This window comes from Drosophila subpulchrella, chromosome 2L (assembly GCF_014743375.2).
Source record: "Drosophila subpulchrella strain 33 F10 #4 breed RU33 chromosome 2L, RU_Dsub_v1.1 Primary Assembly, whole genome shotgun sequence".
Classification (NCBI taxonomy): Eukaryota; Metazoa; Arthropoda; class Insecta; order Diptera; family Drosophilidae; genus Drosophila; species Drosophila subpulchrella.
In genome coordinates this window covers 8964818-8987545 of record NC_050610.1, presented here as the reverse complement: position 1 = coordinate 8987545, position 22728 = coordinate 8964818, and the positions used below count along the sequence as shown (strand labels likewise).

At 41.6% G+C, this 22728-nt stretch overlaps 5 protein-coding genes and 1 long non-coding RNA gene across 12 annotated transcripts; 3 read left to right on the top strand and 3 right to left on the bottom strand.

Annotated features, from left to right (window-relative positions):
- The first annotated feature begins 949 nt into the window (after nt 1-949).
- LOC119547743 lies at nt 950-2200 on the top strand. The gene is made up of 4 exons (XM_037854739.1): nt 950-1188; nt 1245-1355; nt 1462-1575; nt 1636-2200. The coding sequence occupies exons 1-4, from the start codon at nt 1109-1111 to the stop codon at nt 2135-2137; spliced, it is 807 nt and encodes a 268-aa protein (XP_037710667.1). The 5' UTR covers nt 950-1108; the 3' UTR covers nt 2138-2200.
- Nucleotides 2201-2370: 170 nt separating this feature from the next.
- LOC119546140 (D-aspartate oxidase) lies at nt 2371-4012 on the bottom strand. The gene is made up of 4 exons (XM_037852246.1): nt 3773-4012; nt 3500-3712; nt 2943-3239; nt 2371-2887 (listed from the first exon to the last, which is right to left on the bottom strand). The coding sequence occupies exons 1-4, from the start codon at nt 3973-3975 to the stop codon at nt 2575-2577; spliced, it is 1026 nt and encodes a 341-aa protein (XP_037708174.1). The 5' UTR covers nt 3976-4012; the 3' UTR covers nt 2371-2574.
- A 363-nt stretch (nt 4013-4375) lies between these two features.
- LOC119546142 (male-specific sperm protein Mst84Dd-like) lies at nt 4376-9793 on the top strand. 4 transcript variants are annotated; one of them, XM_037852252.1, is made up of 5 exons: nt 4376-4503; nt 4556-4599; nt 4656-4996; nt 8932-9107; nt 9612-9793. In XM_037852252.1, the coding sequence occupies exons 2-5, from the start codon at nt 4573-4575 to the stop codon at nt 9620-9622; spliced, it is 555 nt and encodes a 184-aa protein (XP_037708180.1). In that variant the 5' UTR covers nt 4376-4503; nt 4556-4572; the 3' UTR covers nt 9623-9793. The 4 variants fall into 4 exon arrangements, 3 of the variants coding, with proteins under 3 accessions (XP_037708180.1, XP_037708178.1, XP_037708179.1); XR_005219166.1 differs by lacking the exons at nt 8932-9107; nt 9612-9793 and adding exons at nt 5285-5410; nt 5467-5748 and having other exon boundaries at nt 4387-4503; nt 4656-4953; XM_037852251.1 differs by lacking the exons at nt 4376-4503; nt 4556-4599; nt 4656-4996 and adding exons at nt 8732-8844; nt 9400-9555 and having other exon boundaries at nt 8898-8945.
- LOC119546145 (male-specific sperm protein Mst84Dd-like) lies at nt 6333-7371 on the bottom strand. Of its 2 annotated transcripts, XM_037852254.1 has the most exons (4): nt 7253-7364; nt 7152-7199; nt 6542-6697; nt 6333-6485 (listed from the first exon to the last, which is right to left on the bottom strand). In XM_037852254.1, exons 2-3 carry the CDS (start codon nt 7180-7182, stop codon nt 6591-6593), a joined length of 138 nt encoding a protein of 45 aa, XP_037708182.1. In that variant the 5' UTR covers nt 7183-7199; nt 7253-7364; the 3' UTR covers nt 6333-6485; nt 6542-6590. The 2 variants fall into 2 exon arrangements, with proteins under 2 accessions (XP_037708182.1, XP_037708181.1); XM_037852253.1 differs by lacking the exon at nt 6542-6697 and having other exon boundaries at nt 6990-7199; nt 7253-7371.
- A 238-nt stretch (nt 9794-10031) lies between the features above and the next one.
- LOC119546146 lies at nt 10032-10564 on the bottom strand. Its single transcript, XR_005219167.1, has 2 exons — nt 10400-10564; nt 10032-10338 (listed from the first exon to the last, which is right to left on the bottom strand). It is a non-coding gene; the product is annotated as an uncharacterized LOC119546146 (long non-coding RNA).
- Nucleotides 10565-12067: 1503 nt separating this feature from the next.
- On the top strand, nt 12068-21068 carry LOC119546141 (sodium/potassium-transporting ATPase subunit beta-2). 3 transcript variants are annotated; one of them, XM_037852248.1, is made up of 7 exons: nt 12068-12400; nt 13868-14405; nt 19472-19612; nt 19668-19787; nt 20085-20377; nt 20441-20609; nt 20671-21068. In XM_037852248.1, exons 2-7 carry the CDS (start codon nt 14261-14263, stop codon nt 20772-20774), a joined length of 972 nt encoding a protein of 323 aa, XP_037708176.1. In that variant the 5' UTR covers nt 12068-12400; nt 13868-14260; the 3' UTR covers nt 20775-21068. The 3 variants fall into 3 exon arrangements, with proteins under 3 accessions (XP_037708176.1, XP_037708175.1, XP_037708177.1); XM_037852247.1 differs by lacking the exon at nt 12068-12400 and adding an exon at nt 12569-12911; XM_037852249.1 differs by lacking the exons at nt 12068-12400; nt 13868-14405 and adding exons at nt 16712-16849; nt 17908-18090.
- Nucleotides 21069-22728: the final 1660 nt, after the last annotated feature.

Below are 22728 nucleotides of genomic sequence, written 5' to 3'. Positions count from 1 at the left end.
CAAAAATTAAGTTATTTCTTTTCAATATTGAATTTATCAGGGCGACATGAGACGTCGGCATACGTGTCCGGAATAGAAATGCCACAAACACAAATGGCAGTGGTCCAACCGACATCCGATGCCAGGCATTAAAAGTGTCGCTTGTATTTAAATATCCAATTGACGAGGATGTGAAACATTTAAAAATGCGCCGTCTTTCGATGGATGTCCCATTCTTCAGCTTTGCGAGTTCAAAACCCCCTGTCAAAGATCCGAACCAAATTCGGTTATTCAATTGGTTTGTTGCCTAGTAAATGACACCCGATGGTCTTTGAATTTTAAAATAAGGAATCCAAGGTGTATTTCAGGACGTGTCTCCACTTTAGAAATTTTTTTTTGTTCGGCTAGGGTGGTTTTGGTTTGGCTTTCAGTCTTCCCCCCGTGTCCTTTTCTATTATATCGGTCCTCCACCGAATTTCACCCACAAATGGGTGCGATTGTTATTTACATTCTTTTGGACTGCATTTGCTTTTATGTGGTGGCAATTTATTCAAATTGAGACATTAGACAAATTAAATTTACACGTATCTCCCTTGATTGTTACCGCCTGTATATACGCTTAATTATGACATTATTCAAAATAGAAAATTTGCATTTTGTTATACAAATAAACATTTACGGTTATTTCTCTTGTATATGAAAAATGCAATTTAATATCATCGCATTTGGAAAACAATATGCTAAACAGTTTTACAAGCAATATGAGTGCCATCAAAGAAGTATGCTTTAGCTTATTAGATTTCAATATATAAAAAACACTGAAATGTAGGTTTCTAAAAAGCATGAAGCTAAATAATACTACATTATTTACTACTACGATTAAATTAAATAATGTTGTCTTGCTTAATTCTGTACTTTCAATAGAGTATTTAAGTTTTGTTATGGAAAACCCTCAACTAATTGTCTTCAGCCACCCAAAAAGTATGCTTTGCTTTTCTTTATTTAATTTTTTGTAAAAATATTAGGTTTTTTCTGCTTTAAATTCTGGTTTTCGGCCTCTACCTTTTAAATTTGCATTAATTAACCAAATCTTCAGTGCTGTTCACAAATTCAAAGTGACTTAGCTGTAATGGACGATGTCCGCACATTGCGATTCGACATTCAGTGGGATGTTTTCGAGGGGATGCAAATAGTTGACATTAACTCAAAGCATGTAAAACCCAAGTAAAGTGGAAAGCGAGAGCTTATTTGTAAAATATTTCTAGGTACTATGACATGGTGATCGAGTTCATGTGGAGCCAATCGTTTCTGAAAAGCCTGGTTTACGAGAGTCTGGGACTGTTTGATCTGCCGGACATGAAGGAGACATATTCCAAGTACAAAAAAAAGTGGTTTAATAAACAATAATTGTTGTTGTAGTTTTTAAATACAAAATATTACTGGAACCAAAATAAAATATATCTTATTTTATATGTTTTAAAGGTATGTGCGCCACATTCTGCAAAACGAGTGCTCGGTGATGATGATCAGTGAAGATGAGACGCAGATAAGGGCAGTGGGCTTGCTCGAATGGATGACCGAGGAATGGCACTCCTGGTATGATATAATCACTAAGCCCATTGCGAAAAGCTCCACTCATTGTTCTACTCCTCACAGGGTCTTCTTTCCCTCCTCGTTGCCCAGAAATCTGTTCCAGCAGATCATAATGATGAAGAAGAAGCTCATCGATGCGACCAAGAAGAATCTGGGCATCACCACCTACGACTCGCTGATCGTCCACGAGATCGCCTTTCCGGACGAGTTGTACTTCAACAGGGACTTCCTGATGACCATTTTCGACGTGTTTGGTTATGTGGCCCAGCACATGCACATGCCCCGGGTGAGTTTCATCGCCCTGAGCTCCGTGGACCAGGAGGCCACCAGTATGATCGAGTACGACGAGATCGGGCGGACCATCTACTCGATCTACAAGGTGGGCAATACCCGTCCCTTTGACATCCTGCGTGAGCTGGACGAGATGTACGCACTGCTCTACGAACTCCCAGTTACCCCGATACTGAAGTATGTCGATATGCCCGGATTCGAGGAGTTCCACGAGGCCCTGGATGCCAGGTTGGCCAAGGAGGCTGCCGAAAAACGACACGACGACGAGTTTTGAGCTGTTTTACTTTGTGACATCTCTAAATACATGTCTGCCTACTTTCGGGCTCTACCCTCGAAATTCCCCCAGCCTCCCATACGCAAGAGCTTAGTTGCAGGCACAATCATAGATTGCGATTTTTAGGGGGGTGGAAAAGTAACGTTTCCAAGCGGTCGTTGATAAGCCTATCAATACGATCCCCATGCCATTGCGATAATAATAATACCATATGCCTACACGGCGAAAAGTGGTCAGATAGTTCAACAAAATAACATTTTTTATATATATTTAAATGGAATAAATCGATTTTTAAACGATACTTGTTTTATAAATGTATTGGAGATCTATCTTTATCTTATAGTTCGAAATTTAATGTCTTATCTTAGCCATTTCTTTATTAATCCATTTAGGTAAGTGTAAGAGGCTGTTAAATTTATTAAAAATAGGTCGTAGGCCTACAACTTGGAACCACTTCTTGCCGCCAGCAGGATGTCAAGGACATCGTCGGCACAGCCCCAGCACAGGGTAACTCCGCTGCCGCCATGACCATAGTTGTGGATAAGGAGCTTCCTTCCCCGGCGTTCGGCTTCCAGACGCAGTTGGGTGCGACCTGGACGGAGACCCACCCAGTCAAAGAGGACATCAGTATGCTCCAGACCAGGAACGTAACGGCAACAGCCCTCCACAATGATCTTCTTGTCCTTTGGGCAGACCTGGGTGTTATAGTCCCGCTCCTGATGGGTTCCGCCCAGGACTACGGTCTCAGTACTGCGATTTTGATGCCTTAGAAGTGCCATTGGGTTACTTGTTCTCTGTTACTCACTTGGGTATAATGTAGTTGCCATCGTCACTCTCGTCCAGCACAGCCGAGAAAATCCAGTTGGCCTTCACACGGGAAACCTGCCCGCGTACTGCATACATGTCGTTGTCCTTTAGTAGAGTTCGGGAACCCAATCCAGAACAGTTGACAATAACATCGAACTCGGAATCTGCGACAAAGGCATCCAGGTCGGTTATCCTTTTACGAGCAACTGCACCACCGTTTCGGGCGAAACGCCTCATCAAATACGGGAGCAGCTTAATGGGTTCCGAGGTGTAGGTAATGAAGGATAGACCTGACCTGGAAGTAGTCAATCGGTTACAGCAAATAATTGTAACTATTGGTACTAAGACTTCTTAGCTAAATAATATTAAAATCGATCAACTTTAGATAAAATAATAAACCTAAACCATATATTGCGCAGGTATAACTATTATTATGAAAATTCATTTAGCAAAACGCAATAAAGATCTAACTAGTATTTTAAATAGTTCCAATCGGAGTAGTTCCAATGGTGCCATATTGGCGACTAACTTGTTAAAATAAACTGTAATCCTTACGTAAACTTAACACTGCGGCCTTGATTGTATTCAGCCAGCTGTTTCTGGGACAGATCCATGGCTCCATAGACAATATCACGCCAGAAATCGCCAACCGTATCCACCGGAGAGGTGGTCAGGCGAATACAAGGCAGCAGACAGACGCCAGCCTCTCCAGCATCCCCACTCAGCCAGATCTCCTCAAGAAATTTGTGCATACTTTTCGACCATTTGCTGTTGTAAATAGGTTTTATAATGCATTTAAAATCGACATATGTTATTACAAGTACTTACTAGACTTTCGATTGCGAAGTGCCGCCCAGTAGATAGGGTCCCCAGAGACCCGCCGACCCATCTCCTGTCGTATTAGGCGTGAAGTCCTCCGATAAAATTGTCACCCTTATCGGCGTCTTTGCCTCGGTTTTGTAGTGCTCCAATATCTTAATGGCACTGGCCACACCGTTCACCCCTGCCCCGATAACTGCAATATTCGACATTGCTGCGATCCGATCAACTTGGAAACTCACAACAAACTGAAGAGCGAACCGCTTATCAGGCTTCTAAGAGGTGTACCCACATAATAAATAGCTGATAACAGAGCTTTCGAAGAGAGAGATTCTTGGCTTGTTGCTTAGGGATTACATACAGATTATACTAGGATATATGCATTTAAATGCAGTGTTTCCTGCCTAAAAAAAAATTTAAATATTCTTTGAAAAACTAAACATACTATAAATCATTTACAAAATAATACAAATGGTGTGGATAATTTTCCTTTCTATAAGGTTTCATCAAAATATATTTAGGGCTTTAAAATGTATGTTCCCGTTTTGAAATTGTTAAAGCTTACTATAGCCCAGTAGGCCTTTCAAATAAGCTCAACGGCAACCGAATATGATATGGGGATGTGGGAAGCGATCCCCATTCGATTTCTAACCCTCGGACCTTTCGTTTCGGCCAGCTTCTAAATTTCTAAAATTTCAAAATTCAAAATTATCTTTCGAAATTAATTTAGCCAAAATAAAGTAAGTTAAATCAGAATACTAGGGGGTATACGTTTTATCCGTTGTCCTGCAGCACTCGACGGGCTCAAGATGTGTGACGGATGTGGATCGTTGGAGGTGAGTAGCGGTCTGACCTGCTGACCAACTGACCTCCACTCTAACCTCCCTTGCAGCCGCGTGGATGCCGCAGTCGGGAGCTGCGCTGCGGCATCATGTACACCACCTGCGACTGCGTGAAGCGGAACGGGCTGCAGGACAAGTGTCCGCGGTCCGCCTGCCAGGGCAGACCCGCCTGCCTGTGCTTCCCGTTCCCCACCTGCGGTCCGGCGGCCTTTCCCCTGCGCTACGCCAACATGACGATGGGCGTGAACAACAAGAGGATGCGCTGTGCGGCCACTGGAGCTCCGAACGGCGGTGCATGTGGCGGCCGAGCTGCCGGCGGATGCTGTGGATGCGGGCCCGGATGTTGCTGTAATCCAATTGGAACTCCCTGCTGTGGCCTGCACAGTCCGCCCTGCGGTGCCCCGTCACCCATTCCCTGCTCTCCTGCGCCGGGCATGTGCTGTCCCCCGCTGCCCGAAGGCGGCATTCCCGATCCGCGTGTCTGGAATTACTGTAACTCACCTGTGACGTACCCATGTAAGTCCGGTCCAGGTCTTCGTCCGTATTCCTAGTCCCCGTTTTGTCCATTTGTCCGTTTGTCCGTCCGCCTGTCCGTCCAAGAGTGGCGATTGTGCGGGCCACAGCATCTGGAAGATTAGCCCCATGGCGTCTGTCCTGATTACCTGATTACCTCCTGCAGAAGCTTCATGCCCACAAGGCTAACCCCCCAACAAGGATAGCATGTCCTGAGTCAGGATCACTGCGATGGCTGGCCTCCACCAATTCCCCCAGTTATAGCCCCCAATCCCTCCGCATCCCGTCGCGTGTAAGTAGTTGCGATATATGTCCAATTCACTGCTTATTATCTATCTCATCCCGCAGGTGGTTTCTAAGTAGTTCCTGGCAAGTGTTGCGATCGGATCCTGACGTGCCACTCCTTTGGCGGGGCATGTTGTTGTGTGGCGCAGTTTCGGTTGATAATTAATTGAAGGTGGCTTAAATCAAGATGAACATCGGTGGGAATATGCGAGCCCTTGAACGGCAGAGAACATGTGGAGCAACATTGTGAAATTCGTTCATCAGTCTTGATTTAAGCGCAAAATCATTTGTAGGTATTTGGACTCTTTTTTGGCAATAAATTATACAAAATTATTTAAATTACAATTATTTTCTTTGTTTTAAACTGTGGGGTTAATGGGGGTGAGGTTTTTGATTAGTTAAGGTGGTTTTACTATCCCACTTGAGTTGGCATTAACCCATAACTTAGCAACCGACAAAAATGCTGGGGAAACAATTTATTTATATTTCAAAAAATCAACGGAAAAAGAAATGTCCGTATTTATTGCCAATATTGACTGTACCCTTTAGTGAGTACAGTAGAGTTAAGGGTATATAATTCTAGATTCCAGGGGAGGTGTGTAACAGGTTGAAGGAAGCTGTTCTGACCCTATAAGGGTCAACGCTGAGATCTCGGAAATAAAAAAAGCTACAATATTGGGATTTGGCATGGAGATGTTTTTTGTGTTGATTTCGGGTTTCTTAAGAAAAATTGCGCTGTGCAAGTTCATTTTGTCATGGGGCCACGCCCACGCTAACGCCCATAAAACATCCATAACGCTAAAACCTGTCTAATGCCAACACACTTTATTATTTTATAAGTGTAAATGAGTATTTGTTCCGTTTATAATAAAGTGGTCCGATTAGAACAATTATTGTAGTTAAAATAATTGTGGATTAAAACCCAACCATCCAGATATGATAAAATTAGATTTATTTCAATTTAAAGCCTAAATAAGTACAAAATATGCCAACTGACGGTTCTCCGTTTTCGATTAGTCCCCAACCAAAATAGGACAGCCAAATAAGGTCGGGTCACTCGTCCAAAGCCACTTAGAAGCCACCTGCAGGATGATATCAGTAAGAATGGATGAATGGGTCAGCTAGTAAAACTACTTACAGGCGGAGGAAAGTGTAGGGTGGGTGGGATTAGTAGGGGGTTTCGAACCCTAGCAACAGCATTTGGGTGGGGTATTGTAGCAGTGGGCCTTGCATGGCGCACACCAAACACACGGTGCGTTATCCTTGTTCACCAGGTAGCGTCTGGGACAGGGTGCTTCAGGAGAAGGTTAGAGCGTTAACCCACGGTCTTGGGACCCGAAGGATCAAATATATCCAATGCTGTGGCACGCACAGCTGCCGCAACTGCCACGTGCTCCTCCTTTAAAGCTTTTCTATTTTAAGATGCTCCATCGGACAGACAGACAGACGGACGGACGGACGGACGGACGGACGGACGGACGGACAGACAGACGGACGCACGGACAGACGGACGGACAGACGGATGCGACACAAAATTCGTGGGCTCGGGTTGGGGGGTGGTCACGCTTGCGCCAAGCCAGACTTACATGGATACGTTGGGGGCGTGTTATAGTAGTTCCAGACACGCGGATCGGGAATGCCGCCCTCGGGCAGCGGAGGACAGCACATGCCCGGAGCAGGGGAGCACGGAATGGGCGACGGGGCTCCGCAGGGCGGACTGTGCGGGCCACAGCAGGGCGTTTCGTTACAGGGTCCACAGCATCCACATCCGTTACACATCCTGGGTTCTTTTAACGCTGCGTGCGAAGAAGTAAGAAGATATTTTTAAAAAGAATTACTGCACACTTACTATTTTGGTTGAACTATTTTCGAAAACAAAAATTTAGAATTTTGATAAATTTAGAAGCCGAAACGACTGGTCCGAGAGTCTGGTATCGAATGAGGATAGCCTACGGTTCGGCCTACAACATCCGGTTGACGTTTCCAGTTCGACTTTGTCTAAATGTCATGGCCAACTTAATGGGTTCTCGTGCCTTATGGTTTTAATAAATCTAAAAATAGAAACATTTCAATGTTTTGCAAACCATACATTTTTAACAGATTTCTTAATAATGTTGTGGGACCTCTAAGAATACATTTAATTTTATTTTTATATTATTTGTAATTGACTTTAGTTTTGCTAAGTTTTAAAGAAACTATCTTCTATTTCATTTATCAAAGCTCATATCTTGGCTAAAATAACACGGATATCCAAATGCCATAGCTTAATAATGTTGTGGAACCTATAATTTAATTATACCCGTTACTCGTAGAGTAAAAGGGTATACTAGATTCGTCGGAAAGTATGTAACAGGCAGAAGGAAGCGTTTCAGACTCCATAAAGTATACACATTCTTGATCAAGATCTCTAGCCGAGTCGATCTAGCCATGTCCGTCTGTCCGTCTGTCCGTATGAACGCTGAGATCTCGGTAACTATAAGAGCTACAATACTGGGAATAGGCTTGCAGACTCCTGAGATTCCTGCGCAGCACAAGTTTGTTTCAGCAGAGTGCCACGCCCACTCTAACGCCCACAAGCCGCCCAAAGCTGTGGCTCCTACAGTTTTGATGCTAGAATAAAAAAAAATAAAATGTATTGTTCCCATCAATACCCATCGATTGACCCAAAAAAAAGTTTGCCACGCCCACTTCAACGCCCACAAACCGCCCACAAATTTCAAAAAATTGTAAATATGAACGTGGACATCTCGGAAACTATCAAAGATAGAGAATTAGGATCTCAGATTTAGATTACGTAGCCTTGTACGCATCGCAAGTTTGCTACGCGAGTATGCCACGCCCACTCTAACGCCCACAAACCGCCCAAGCCTGTGGCGTCCACAATTTTTATGCTTGATAAAAAATTTTAACTAAAATGTATTGGTCTCGTCAATACCTATCGATTGATCAAAAAATATTTGCAACGCCCACTCTAACGCCCATAACGCTTAAATCTGTTTCTGCGCATTTTAATCTCGTTTTGCTGCTAGCATATCTCCATTTCCCTTTGGTCCCTTTAGCTGAGTAACGGGTATCTGATAGTCGAGGTACTCTACTATAGCGTTCTTCTTTGTTTTATTTTTATATTGTTTATAATTGATTTTATTTTTGCTAAGTCTTACAGAAGCTGTCTTATATTTAATCTATACATTTTTAACAGCTTTCTTGTAAAAATATATAAATCTTAGGGCTTCTGTTTTTTGTTCCATTAAAGTAGGCCAAGAGAATTCACAAAGTTGGCCACGGCATTTAGCCTAAATCAAACTGGAAACGTCAACCGGGTGTTGTAGGCCGAACCGTAGGCTATCCTCATTCGATACCAGACTCTCGGACCAGTCGTTTCGGCTTCTAAATTTATCAAAATTCTAAATTTTTGTTTTCGAAAATAGTTCAACCAAAATAGTAAGTGTGCAGTAATTCTTTTTAAAAATATCTTCTTACTTCTTCGCACGCAGCGTTAAAAGAACCCAGGATGTGTAACGGATGTGGATGCTGTGGACCCTGTAACGAAACGCCCTGCTGTGGCCCGCACAGTCCGCCCTGCGGAGCCCCGTCGCCCATTCCGTGCTCCCCTGCTCCGGGCATGTGCTGTCCTCCGCTGCCCGAGGGCGGCATTCCCGATCCGCGTGTCTGGAACTACTATAACACGCCCCCAACGTATCCATGTAAGTCTGGCTTGGCGCAAGCGTGACCACCCCCCAACCCGAGCCCACGAATTTTGTGTCGCATCCGTCTGTCCGTCCGTCTGTCCGTGCGTCCGTCTGTCTGTCCGTCCGTCCGTCCGTCCGTCCGTCCGTCCGTCCGTCTGTCTGTCTGTCCGATGGAGCATCTTAAAATAGAAAAGCTTTAAAGGAGGAGCACGTGGCAGTTGCGGCAGCTGTGCGTGCCACAGCATTGGATATATTTGATCCTTCGGGTCCCAAGACCGTGGGTTAACGCTCTAACCTTCTCCTGAAGCACCCTGTCCCAGACGCTACCTGGTGAACAAGGATAACGCACCGTGTGTTTGGTGTGCGCCATGCAAGGCCCACTGCTACAATACCCCACCCAAATGCTGTTGCTAGGGTCCGAAACCCCCTACTAATCCCACCCAACCTACACTTACCACCGCCTGTAAGTAGTTTTACTAGCTGACCCATTCATCCATTCTTACTGATATCATCCTGCAGGTGGCTTCTAAGTGGCTTTGGAAAACTCTTCAAATGGAACTGCCGTGCAGACGAGTGACCAGACTTTTTTTGGCTGCCGTATTTTGGTTGGGAACTAATCGACAACGGAGAACCGTCATTTGACACATTTTGTACATATTTAGGCTTTAAATTAAAATAAATATAATTATATCTTATCTTGATGGTTGGGTTTTAATCAACGGGCTTTGATTCACCGGGTTATCTAGCTGCCGACGTTACACAAACGCCAAAATCCTTTCGGATATAAGTTGCAAAGTAAAAACTTGCAATAACAATTTCCATTTGTATAAACAGTACTGTAGTAGATTTATAAGTTCAATGGCGGAAAATTCTTAGATTACAATTTGTTTAAGCCCCTGTAAAACCCCCGAAATGAGGGGCGAATAACTCGCCAAAAGCTTGCTTTACAAGAAAAATTTATTTTGTATTTCTACACCAGAAACAATTGCACATAAAGACATTTTAATCCGAAAAATATGTACATGTTTTAGATATTCAAATACTTAGCATCCGCTCATGTAGTCTTCCAGTTTTCCTCAGTTGTAGTCATATTTGCAGTTGTGCTTCGATTTGGATCATTAGTATACAATCCGACGATCAGAACAATAGAAATGATTATAATGATGATGATCAAAACGCCGATCAAGCCATAAACTGCGATTGTCTGAGGTCCCGTCATTGTTAAATTTTTTAAGGCCAGCAGCACCTGCAAAATTAAAAAAAGCGTTTGTGGCATCAACATATAAATACATGAATTTTCAACTTACCAAATATTTTAAGATACGTCCACCTTAAATAACTTCAAAATCTAGAGTTAGGCAAGGCAAACCCTTGGAACGTAAAGGAATAGGTATACTGATATTTGTACACACATTTAAAAGTTAAATGGCTTTTTGCTACGATCTCAGCTTGCTATATCTCAGATTTGTCGTTCTTAGTGGTTTTCGAAAGACATGTTTCTAGAGCAAGTTTAAAAGTGCCTGTCGATAAAGTTGATAATAATATCTATTTAACACTCTTTAGTTCTTGGTAAATTAGCCACCTAAGATCTGATTATTTATGGTTGAGATTTAATTTTTTTTATCATACAAGAGTAAATTGTTCGCTGAGAACCTAGCTATCGTCTTTTTTGTGTCAAAATCAGTCAATTTATTTATTTAGTTGGAAAGCACAATTGAAGCAACTGATACAAACAAATTTAAACTCGCTGAAAAATTTTGAAATTGTTATATACTACTGCACACAAATGGAGAACAAACAGATAATAATCATTTTCTCACTGATTATTGGTGTACTTGTTCTTGTTGACATTCTTCTTATTACGTATATTTGCCTGGACGTAGAATACGGCAGAGAAGTTAATTCAAGAGCAAGGCGTCCGGTAAGAATGGCTTGGCCAAAAATAGCAAAGATCATTTTACGGGCTAAAATTAGGTAGGAATAATTATTTATTCTTCAAAACGAAGCCAAGTTCACAATCTTCTGCCAGCTGATTTTCTAGCTCTGAAAGACGGTTTATTCCTAGCCTGCAAGGGAGTAACAACAGCTCTGAGTCTTTTATATTATATCATTTATGTATATTAAATTCTCATACATTGTACATATAACAGCGATTGTAACGCCATGTCAATAATTGGGTTAACAAAAGGGTATGATGTTCCCCCCGCTTTTCTCGGCCGGGAAAAGTGTTCCAAATTCAATGCTCTCTTTAATTTTCTAATAACCAGAAATTGCTTTAAAATTATTTAAAACCGCTATCGTTTGAAACTTTTAATATTTCAAAAATTGGCAATGTCTACAGATTTCAGGAACTAATTTTAGGAATGTAAAAAAAACATAAAGAATAGCTAGAGTCGGGTGCTTCGACTATCAGGTAGCCGTTACTCCGTTTCAAATAAAATAAAATTCCAGGGCATTTAACATAGTTATTCATTACTTTTCAAAAATCAACGCGATAGGTACGATTTTCACCATAGTTAGAATACCCGTTACTGGTAGAGTCGAAAAGTATTGAACAGGCAGAAGGAAGTGTATATATTCTTGATCAGGATCACTAGCCGAGTCGAACTAGCCACGTTCGTCTGCCACGCTTTTTCTAATGTATATGGCAAGTACAGGATTTAGTACACCCTAAATACGGTTTGAGAAATAAATACGAATTGCTAAAACTGCATTTGCTAAATTTCGTATGCTAATCAAGAACATATATACTTTAGACGGTCCCTTAACACTGATCAAACTTAAATCTTGCGCCTAACGCAATGGGATTTGACAATAGCATGAATGTATTATTCAAAACAAAGAACGCCTTGACTTTCGGATCATATCACTTTCAACACATTATTACATTTTACTCGGGCAATACAAAAATCTGATTCACCAACAAATAAAATAAATATCGTTTTTCCTAGGATCCAGTCGAAGGCCGTATCGGTGGCCCTATCGGTAGCCTCTTCCATTCAGAAGAAATAACAACTAGAAGACCATTCTGGTATTCGCGTTAATTCATAAGTCATGAATCAGCAGATGGTCATAGCCTTAATTGGCATAACAGTAATTCTGTGCCTTGTCATATTAAATTTGCTCTTCATTTACTTCATAATCGACAATCCTTACCAAACAACCCATTCAACAACTCCTCCAACCACGCTCATGACGCATGCGCCAATGACACTGCCGGAGTATGAGCAAGAGCCAGATACCGAGGCACCAGTCGAGGAGTCTCCCGGGGAAGGGGGCGAGGAGGCCCCGGCGGAGCGCTAAAAATCGTAAGTGTCGTACAACGAAATCATAGTGACCTCTTGAACGTTTCGGGCCTGCCGGATTTTTAGCCATCAACCGTTCTCCGACTTAAATTTCAATTTAGTTGCGTATACGATTTGGCGTCGTGCTCGTTTATTCAGTCAGTCGTATGTGTATCGCAGTTGTCGTCGAGTCGTGAAAATCTTAACTTAACTTACAAAACGTAAGAAGTTATGGACACAAAGAAGCTAACAACTCTTCTAGCTCTCGTTATACTAATCTTGTTTCTCGTGCTTATGGTTGTGTTTTACGTATTCTTAAATTTCGATCGCCCTGTTACTCCAGACCTTAGATCAAAATAAAAATTTACGGAGCTCAAATAAATCTTGCACAATGGTAGAAAAGACGACCCTTCTTACAATCTTCCTGGTCGTAACGGTGTCTTTGGTGACTTTAACGCTAATTTTAATCCCAATGGCACTCATCCGGGGGGACAGGGGCTATTTGCTGGGATTTGGGTTTGGACGTCATTATTAAGTGAGTATTACTTTTGAAAAGTGTCGAGATCTTAAAAACAGAGCGGACTCTGATTGGGAATGTCCATCCATGTAAATTACACGCGTGAATGTAAATCTAAGAACTAAAACAATTTCATTAGCGACACCTAGCGGCGCAATAGGGATTGAATAAGCGGAGACGCACCATTTCGGCAGTGGTACCGTCGCAGTCCGGCCAGGTGGCGTCAGCGAGACGTCAAAGCGATAAGAATTATTCGGTACAATCGATAGTTTTCCCTTTTCCGATATAACTAAATTTCAAATTTGAATTTTATCCGTTTGAAGTTTGCCACGAAGACTTTTTTATGTTTAAAGCTACGCATGCAGCGACATTATAAGCTTCTTTACATGTTCTATATGGCCGAAGAGTAACTTTTCAGCCTGACGTAACGGCGTAACGTTTAATTAATGGACATAGCTACGATTTTTCGGTGGGCGTAAGACGGGAAACGTTACTTAACTATCATTAACGCAGTCCCATGCCAGCCGAACTAAATAATAGTGACGGCCAGCGGGCCCATCTTAAGATCGGAAGTGTTTTCAATCGCATACCATAGCATCCCTATCCCCATCCCATACCTGCCCATCGGTGGGGCTTAACTTCAAATGTAAAATGCGCTCAGTGCCAAAGGAAGCCATATTTCATGCGGCAATTAGTGGGATGATCATCATAGTTAATTTTCGCCCGTCCGGGATTTGGATTTGTCACTCGGCCAGTACATGATAGTGCCCGCGATCTTAGTCTTCAATTAAATGAAAATTGTGTCACGCGCCGCGACTCGCGCGTCTTTCACGGTTTAGAACTGGAACTTTGGTTGGTTGGCATCCAAGTCCCCAATCTCAGTCCCAATCCCATGCCCGATTTCGGTGCCGCAGCGCGTATTTCCGCACACATGCACAAAATATTTGATTAAGCCTGACTCTTGCGTATTTCAGATATTCAGACACTACATAACCCCCGGTTCGGCGTTGCTTGGTCTTTCTTTGTCAAATTCAGATCAGTGTCGCGCGGCGCACAGCGGTGTCAACTTGTCGTGTGCGGCGCAAATTCATAGTGTTACAGAGTGTACACCACCATATACCATCAGCGTTCCCAGTGTGTAAGCCCAGGCCAAGACCAACGCCGACCGAGCCTTGCCCGGGATCAACACGGATCATAAGACATCTTCATAGAGGAGCTCGATTTGGATACTTTTGCCGTTAGCTGTTGGCCTTTGCCGTTGCAATTGCCGATACCGAACCGATCCCCATTCCCCGACCCACACATTTCGGAGCCCATCCCGTATAGCCGTTGAACTGAGGAAGCGCCAGCTGCCAAAGCGCGGAAGAATGCCGACCATAACCGAGGATTGCATAGATGGATTCCAACAGTATTACTCAAGGCCCCCGGAGAGGCCCAAGAAGAAGTCCCTAAAGCAGATGGTCTACGATTCGGAGGACAACTCCTACTTTGGACGATCCATAGACAGCTGGGGTGAGTTCTAGAGTCTTAAATCTTAAGTCTTGGATTACGTAAACGTAGTAACGGTCGACTGTCGAGAAGAGTCTTGATGAAAGTCTGACCTTAATCAAGAGAATCTCTTTTGTCGTCGCATTAGCGCTGACGGCGAATGCAGATTACTGTGGATGTGGGTGGATGTATCTATTTACCGGCCTCCCGCCGTTTTCGAGTCCGTGTCCGTTTTTTATTGCCCGCCCAATGGCGTTTGCGCTACGTTGGCCCCTCGGCTGGGGCACTTGTGCCGCAATATCGGTCAATTATGCCATTATGCAATCAGCCCGTGGTGAACCCGCCAGCGTTCTCCAGAACCACCTCTGATTTAGGTGGAAGGTCGTAGCCGGGCCTCCCGTATGGATGGTACTCTGACCAGGTCCAAGGATTTGGCCCAGTTATGCGGTCCAGAACTGTCCTATTGTCCTTTTTTCAGCTTTCAGAATTTTCCGTTTGTTTTGAAGAAAATATATGTTATTTTATATAGTGTTGGAGAAATTTCCGACCCTACAAAGTATATGTATTGTCGATCAGCATCTAGACAAGTCGAAATTGCTATGACCATCAGTCCATGTGTTATCCGCAAACTAGTCTAAGCTACCTGTAGCCCCTGCTATTTTCAGGAAAAAGTTAGCTAAATTTCCACTCCTAAAACCGAAGAGATGGTTAAATATATTTTAGGAAAAACTACCTTAACGATGTTTAAATTTATTTATTACCCTATATTAAACTGGAAGTCCATATTTATAAAGCTTTTAAAAATTAACTATAAATTAATTATAAATTTTTGAAAGATTTACTTGCTTTTAATACACTATATCGCACCTTCATAACCATAAGTAGAATACAATACAAATCATGTATAAAATTTAGAAAAATTTAGTTTGTAGCCCCTGCCACTTTCAGGAAAAAGTTGCCGAAAAGTCCACTCTAAAAACCAGAGTGATAGTCAAAAACATTTTAGGAATAACTACCTTGACGATGTTTGTGAATGCAAAATTAAATTTCTTTATTACCTTGTTAGTCCATATTTATGAAGCTTTTAAAAATTGACTATCTTATTCTCTAGAATTTTTTTTAAAGATTTAGTTGCATTTAAGACACTAATTATATCGCACCACGTTCACCAAAAGTAAAATACAAAACAAATTATGTATTACAAATTGTATTACAAATTAAAGGGACGTAATAAAAACACCATTAATATTATCCTCTAGAATTTTTTTGAAAGATTTAGTTGCATTTAAGACACTAATTATATCGCACCACGTTCACCAAAAGTAAAATACAATACAAATTATGTATTACAAATTGTATTACAAATTAAAGGGACGTAATAAAAGCACCATTAATATTAAGTAGTCGCCCTATTACGTTGACATTCTTTCGATGCATGTTTTTTATTCAGTTCAAATTTGTACTATGATATTTTGAGTTCAATACTATTACTATTCCGTTTTTGTTATCAGTGTAGTACCTTCCACTTACGTTGTCCTATTACGCTGACCGTCATCGTACGCATTTAATGGTCCCTTAAATGCGACTTCATCTGAGCTGCTAGCCAGAGGAACGGAGTGTTTCTCCTGTGAAAACCACCCCTGTGCGTGTATGTATAGCATCTCTCAGCTTGTTCCACTTCTCCGAATATCCTGTGGCCGCGTTTAAACCAGTTCTTTCCCCAGTCCGCCGATTTGAGCGGAATCACTTAAATGCTTTTATTTGCGTGCCAGTGATATTTAAATGAGCCATGTTTCTGGTTGCCTTTCCCCCGAACCTTTTTTTAATTGGTTGTATTGGATCGATATGACTAGGGGTTTTAAATATATTCAATGAATATTTATAAAATATCCTTATTTTAGTTATAAAATAAAATCCTTAAATTAAGTTTAAATACTTTTTACTAGCAAGCTTCGTCTCAATCCAGAGAAGATGCTCGCCCTCTGCTGTTTCTCTCAGTGTGCCCGTGGTTCTAGTATCGAACCGCGGGTAATTTTCGCTAAATGCACTGCAGTAGTAGCATCGACAATCGGCGGCACCGCCTAATTAAAACGAGTGCACAAGGAGGCAGCTTTTCCACGGCAATTAGAACGCAACCCAATCTCGGTCCGGAAAACCCGACCGATCCCAGATCCGATTCCACTCGGTTGGGAATGCAGTGCTGCCAAAAGCGCATTGCCTTTTCCACTCAAAACAATACTCGGCTCGAGAGAGCCTCACTTTGAGTCATACAAACCGGACCAGAAAAAAAAACAAGCCAAACAGACTCAAAGCCAGAGTCTGTGTTGTTTGGCCTGCGTATCGACAGACATCAGATTCGGGTTTCAGTCTGAAATTTGTTTTGAGCGGCGACCAAACGTGTCACGGAGAGATCGTAACGTGGTCGAAACGCGCTTCGTTTGCAAACAACAAATTGAATAGAGTTTGTGGTCCGTTCAGTGAAGTTTCCCCTGCTTTCCTTTCAGTGAAATATGAAGAGAAAAGTCCTTGAAAATTAATGAAAATTCCATCACGCGCACACAAAAGACCATAAAATAGAGAATTTTTTAGAAGAAAAGCATTATTTCCAAGCACAGTCTTGAAGAACGCACCGATATTTCTTCAAAAAGGTGTGGTTGTTTGTATGTGGCCAAGCGTTAAGAGCGCCAGCTAAGAGATACAGATACAAATTCTCATTCGCTTAGCTTGCTAAGAGCAGGGCAACATTGGTTTGTTGTGGTAGTTTCGTTTGGTTTCGAGGCGAAAATAAAAAGAAAATTGCAAAATATACCATGCATTGCGAATATACATATGTGCTTAAATAAAGAACGGATATGCAGATACTTTTGTATCTGCCAGTTCGCCAATGCCGGTTCAATGCCGCACTGCAGACGCGGAAATGCGACCATGTCGCCGACTGACTAAGTCGCCCAACTCGCCCAGCCCCACCATTGAGGCCCATTATGGCCCCCTTTTGGCCCATTCCAGCCCAACCAGTTGCAGGTTGTATCTGACGGATGCACTTCTCTGTTCCTTGGCTGCAGCCAGTTCATTCAGCCCGGGGAGCCAAAAAAGGCGCCAACTTTTCTGCACAACTTGAGGGTTGTAAATTAGAGTCGGAGAGTCGGAGAAATTAAGAGAGCGAAAAAGGAGTTAAACTGTTCTGCAAGAAAAACTATATATAAAAAGTGTCATTGAACGTGCCGCCCGAAATACTATTTGTGTACATCTTAGCAACTCGTTTTTGGCGGCGCCGCAAACATTTACGATTTAAAAACAAAGTGCTTGCTAGAATATCACCCGTTTAAAGTTTTACATGGAATTTGTAGTTCCTAAAATATATAATTTCGATACCAAGTTATGTAGAAAAAATTTTAGATACAAAGTGCTTGCTAGAACCAACCGTTTGCAGTTCAGTTAGTTTCACATGGAATTTTCATTTTTCAAAATATATTTATTTCCGAATTTATTGAAATTCCATGTCATTCATAAACTGAACTCTAAACAGGCCTTTAGATCCAAAGAAAACCCACCGAAAGCAAAAGAAATATGTCAAAGCCCGTTCCAATGAGTCCGTCCTTTGTGGACGAGGATCTGCACAACTTGAGGAAGCCCAAGCCGTTCCATTTCGGCCAGTTCTTATATAATTCCGCGGATGGCACTGTTATGGGCCGAGATCGTTGGTCATGGGGTAAGTTTATTGCAGTGTTTATTGCAGTCCTGTCATAAAACTGGCAGGGGAATCTTTTTTTTTTTTTTGTTCGCATATGCCTGTTGTAAATCAAGACCATAAGTTATATTTCGCTGTCGCCAATTCGAGCCGGACTTTCAGTTTTAGAGGGAATATATTTATTATTTTAATGGCATGGCACTGCCGAAAGTATCGCCCATTAGACCGCCTGAGGTGACGAGAGTTGCACTTATTCGTAAAAATCAGTGTAGAGATTTCGAAGGCGACGAGCAAATTAACATCTGCATGTAACGATGCTCGGAAATGGGGACAAATTAGGGTGGGGATATGCGGCATCTTGTTTTTTGTTCGCTTCAATTACCGCTAGTTAAGCTGTCCGGTGCAACGTTTATCGTCAATTGTACGGGAAAGGTTTTCCTCGGCACGCCAATATTGGCATTTAAAAGTTGGCAAACCCAAGGCCCAGTGTCTATATATAGACAAGTGCACAATGCAATTATGCTAAAATGGGGAAGAGGCAAAGCTGAAAATATATGAATATGGGAATATGTACTAGTTGCATTGGCCAGATCTTGGCAAAGAACTGAATTTTTACCTTTTTGGTCAAGATAATAGCAATAAAGCGGAAAAATAAAATAAAATATAAATTTGAAATCGGGACAAGTATTGACTTTGATTTGATTCGATCTATTATTTGGAATATCAGATCTGTTAAACCAGAAACTAATATCTATAAATTTTAACAGGTCTGTTAAACCAGAAAAGAATATTTACAAATTATAGTAGCTCACGGTTTCCAAGAATTCCCTGAAATTCACACCTTGTAGTTCTTCAGATTCAAGTAAATAGGCCAGGTAAACCCAGTTGCACGTAGCGTATCCAATCGACCCAACTTCAGCTTGGCTTATATTTTCCCTTAGCACATGATTCTCTTCAACCAACTTCTTAGAACAATTGAGGTTATGTCAGTTGGGAGGTGTGACTATATCTGTGATCTAAGAGCGATCTCTCGCACACACCCATCAACCGGGCTATAACTCTTGAGCGCAACCGTCTTATAGGGCAATTCTCTTCCAAAGTCGAAGAGCGACTATATAGAGAATGGGAATGTTTGGATGATGATTCAGTGGAGAAGCTCGGCGTCAGTTTGCCGACCACTCCGAACTTGAGAAGCAGCACAGCTTTGGGGTTGGTTCCCATTTGTTTATATAGCCCACTTGGGCCGGCTGTCGTCAATTATCGGTTTAACCCATGCCGACCGAGGGGCCACTGGCAATTAATTAATTCAATCGGTTCAATTGACCGCGAATCGGGATCGCTGTTAGGAACGACCTTAATCGGTGTAATTCAATAAGCATTTCCCGTTCTCTTCCTGTCGCAGCCAAAATCGGAGTCTTCTATGTGGCCTTCTACGGAGTCCTCGCCGCCCTGGTGGCCATCTGCATGTGGGCCTTCTTCCAAACCCTCGATCCTCGCATTCCGAAGTGGACCCTAAGCCGCTCCCTGATCGGCACAAATCCAGGTGAGTCGCAAAAGCGTTCATTAGTTTCATCTCTAATCGAGCATTTTGAACTCAGGTCTGGGTTTCCGACCCTTGCCACCCGTCGACAACGTGGAAAGCACTTTGATCTGGTACAAGGGCACCCAGCACGATAACTACAAACACTGGACAGAATCCCTAGATGATTTCCTTGCGGGTAAGTAATTAAATTAGGAAGAGATCGGTGTATTGATCTGGAAATATATTCCATATTGAACTCATTACTTCGGCACATTTTCCAACTTAAATCACCTTGATTTAGTTACTGATAGATAAGAAAAAGCAAGTCCAGTTTGCTCGAATAAGGTATTCTCTTAATACTAAGCCTCACAAAAATGTTGGGTTAGTAAAAATGTTATTTTTCGATTAAAATGAGTAAATGAGGGAGTTTTTGAACGATTCAATCATTTCGCATAAGTATTTCGAACTCTACTGATTTCCTTATTCATTCCAGTTTACAAAGTACCCGGATTAACCCCCGGTCGTGGTCAGAACATCTACAACTGCGACTACAACCAGCCGCCGCCAAAGGGTCAGGTTTGCGACGTGGACATCAAGTCGTGGGCGCCCTGTACCAAGGAAAACAACTACAGCTACCACAAGAGTGCGCCTTGCATTTTCCTCAAGCTCAACAAGATCTACGGCTGGGTACCACAGTACTACAACGATTCTCGGGACTTGCCCGAATCCATGCCTTTGAGCTTGAAGACATACATCGGAGAGGTTCAGAAGACACAGCCAGAAAAGGTAAGTGAACCCTTGGAGATTCCTGATCTTCAGACTAATGAAATTATTTACATTTAATTTCAGCTAAACACCATTTGGGTTTCGTGCGAGGGCGAGAATCCAGCCGATCAGGAGAACATTGGAGCCGTCAATTACCTGCCAATCAGGGGATTCCCCGGTTACTTCTACCCCTACCACAACTCCGAGGGCTACTTGAGTCCCTTGGTGGCCGTGCACTTCCAGCGCCCCAAACGTGAGTGGTCCTTAAATCCTAAAAGTCGGACATCCAGTTAATCACATTCCATTCTATACAGGCGGAATCATCATCAACGTCGAGTGCAAGGCTTGGGCTCGCAACATTATACACGATCGCAAGGAGAGGATCGGTTCGGTTCACTATGAGCTCCTTATCGATTAATATGTATAACACTATTACCTATAACATAATGTAAACCAGAAGAATCTCCGATGAGCAAGAATCTCGGTACCAGAGGGGTGAGGACGTCGTTGAATATCGTCTAGACAATCCTACCAGAGGCAAACCACCACATGTTGTAGCAAAAATTGTGAATGGTTCAGATTTCCGATTGTAATTTAAATTCAAAATTGTTTTGTTCTATTATTTCTTCGAAATATTAAATCTTAAAGTATAATCAAGACTTGTAATGCCTATAATATACAAATTTTCAATTTCAATTTTGTATGCACTTTACGATGAAAGTTACACATTAGACTATAAAGCTGAACACCAAGATGGAAAATAATTGAACGGGATGGTAATAGCCAATCCTGAATCTCATTAAGCTCTGAACATAATATCAATCAAATGCAACAAATTTACAGCAATTAATCCAAACTGCCATTTCCAATAAATCAACAAACAAAATCTTTAGATATTAAAATTTATAACGAAAATTTTAAGATTTCATTTTTGAGTCTGCTATACATGTAACCAAAACAGACCAATTTTGTCAACCAAAAACCAAGTTTAATATTTACAGCTAGCTTCAGAATATACCATATTTATAAATAACATAGTCAAACGTGAAAGCTCTACATCACACTTTGGTCAAAAACATTTGGAAACCAGAAAATTGTAACTTCGGTAAATTTGTAAGTTTATAACATAATAATAATTGCGAAGAGATAAAATTTGAGAAAATTACTTGAATTGAGACGGCTAAGAGACGCGAATCGCTTTCAAATCTTTTTCAATAAAAATAAAATGAAAGTAGTCAGAAACAAATTTGTTTGTTTGTTTGTTTTATTTAACACAAAGGTTGGTTAGGTTATACGAAAGCTAAATCTCGTCTTCGGTTTAAGATAGACGTATACCAAAAAATTATTTGATGGGCATATGACATACTTTTGGATTTACGTAAACGTTGTGGCCCAGCTATGATAAGATAATGATAGCGTTGATAATGCGATATCACACGAATCTCTACCGTCACCTGGCACTGGTCAGCCACTGACTGATAAATAAACTTAAAGCCAGATCGATTGGCTTTTATTTGTATATAATCACTTATGTAGGTATGCGGTAAGAATCAATTTTATCAGCTCAAATTATAAGTCGGCCAAATGCGTCATTCAAAACCATTAACGAAGCGTTTGTTTGCTTTTCGATATTTTGTTTATTTTTAAAATGCCGGGCGAAAAGTATACACTAACATAACTTTTATTACTTGAGAAAGAATTAAAAAGCTTGAGGATCCAGCTCGTTCGCATTTCTGAATTTTCTTAAAGTGAGGCAAAAAAACTATAATTAGTGTGTACACATAGGTAATCTCTACAAGTGCAAAAGTATCAGATAAGGATAAGACAGTGCTGCTATAAAAATCTTATTTTCGTAAATAATTTACTTTCTACCATAAAATAATAATATAGCTAAAATTTTTCAACTGGTTGAATTAAATATTAACCACTAACAATTTGAAATATTTGTTTGATGTCAATAGATCAGACACGAAAAATGGAAACTAGTCTTTAAACATTTTATCTTTTCCGAGTATTTAAGTGGATCTTTACTGGTATAGTTTAGTCAACTCAGTACACATGTAGATATGTACAAAATGACAACGATGTATACCCGCTAATTGACAGCTAATTAGTTGAATGACAGACCGTTGTCCACAGAACTTAAGCCAAATAGCTGTGGAATACTTCGGTAAATAAAAAAAATCATGGCACAATTGAGGAAGCTTTCTGAGATTGAAAGATCGACACGCTCACGCACACAGGAATCGCTGAAAATCGGTATGGACCAGGATGAACTGGTTGTGCGAAGATGTACTCGGGGATAAGGGAGATCTGTCATCTGTAATTACATTTGCTTAATTTGGAGTTCAAATTGAGCCGAGGCGTGAGCC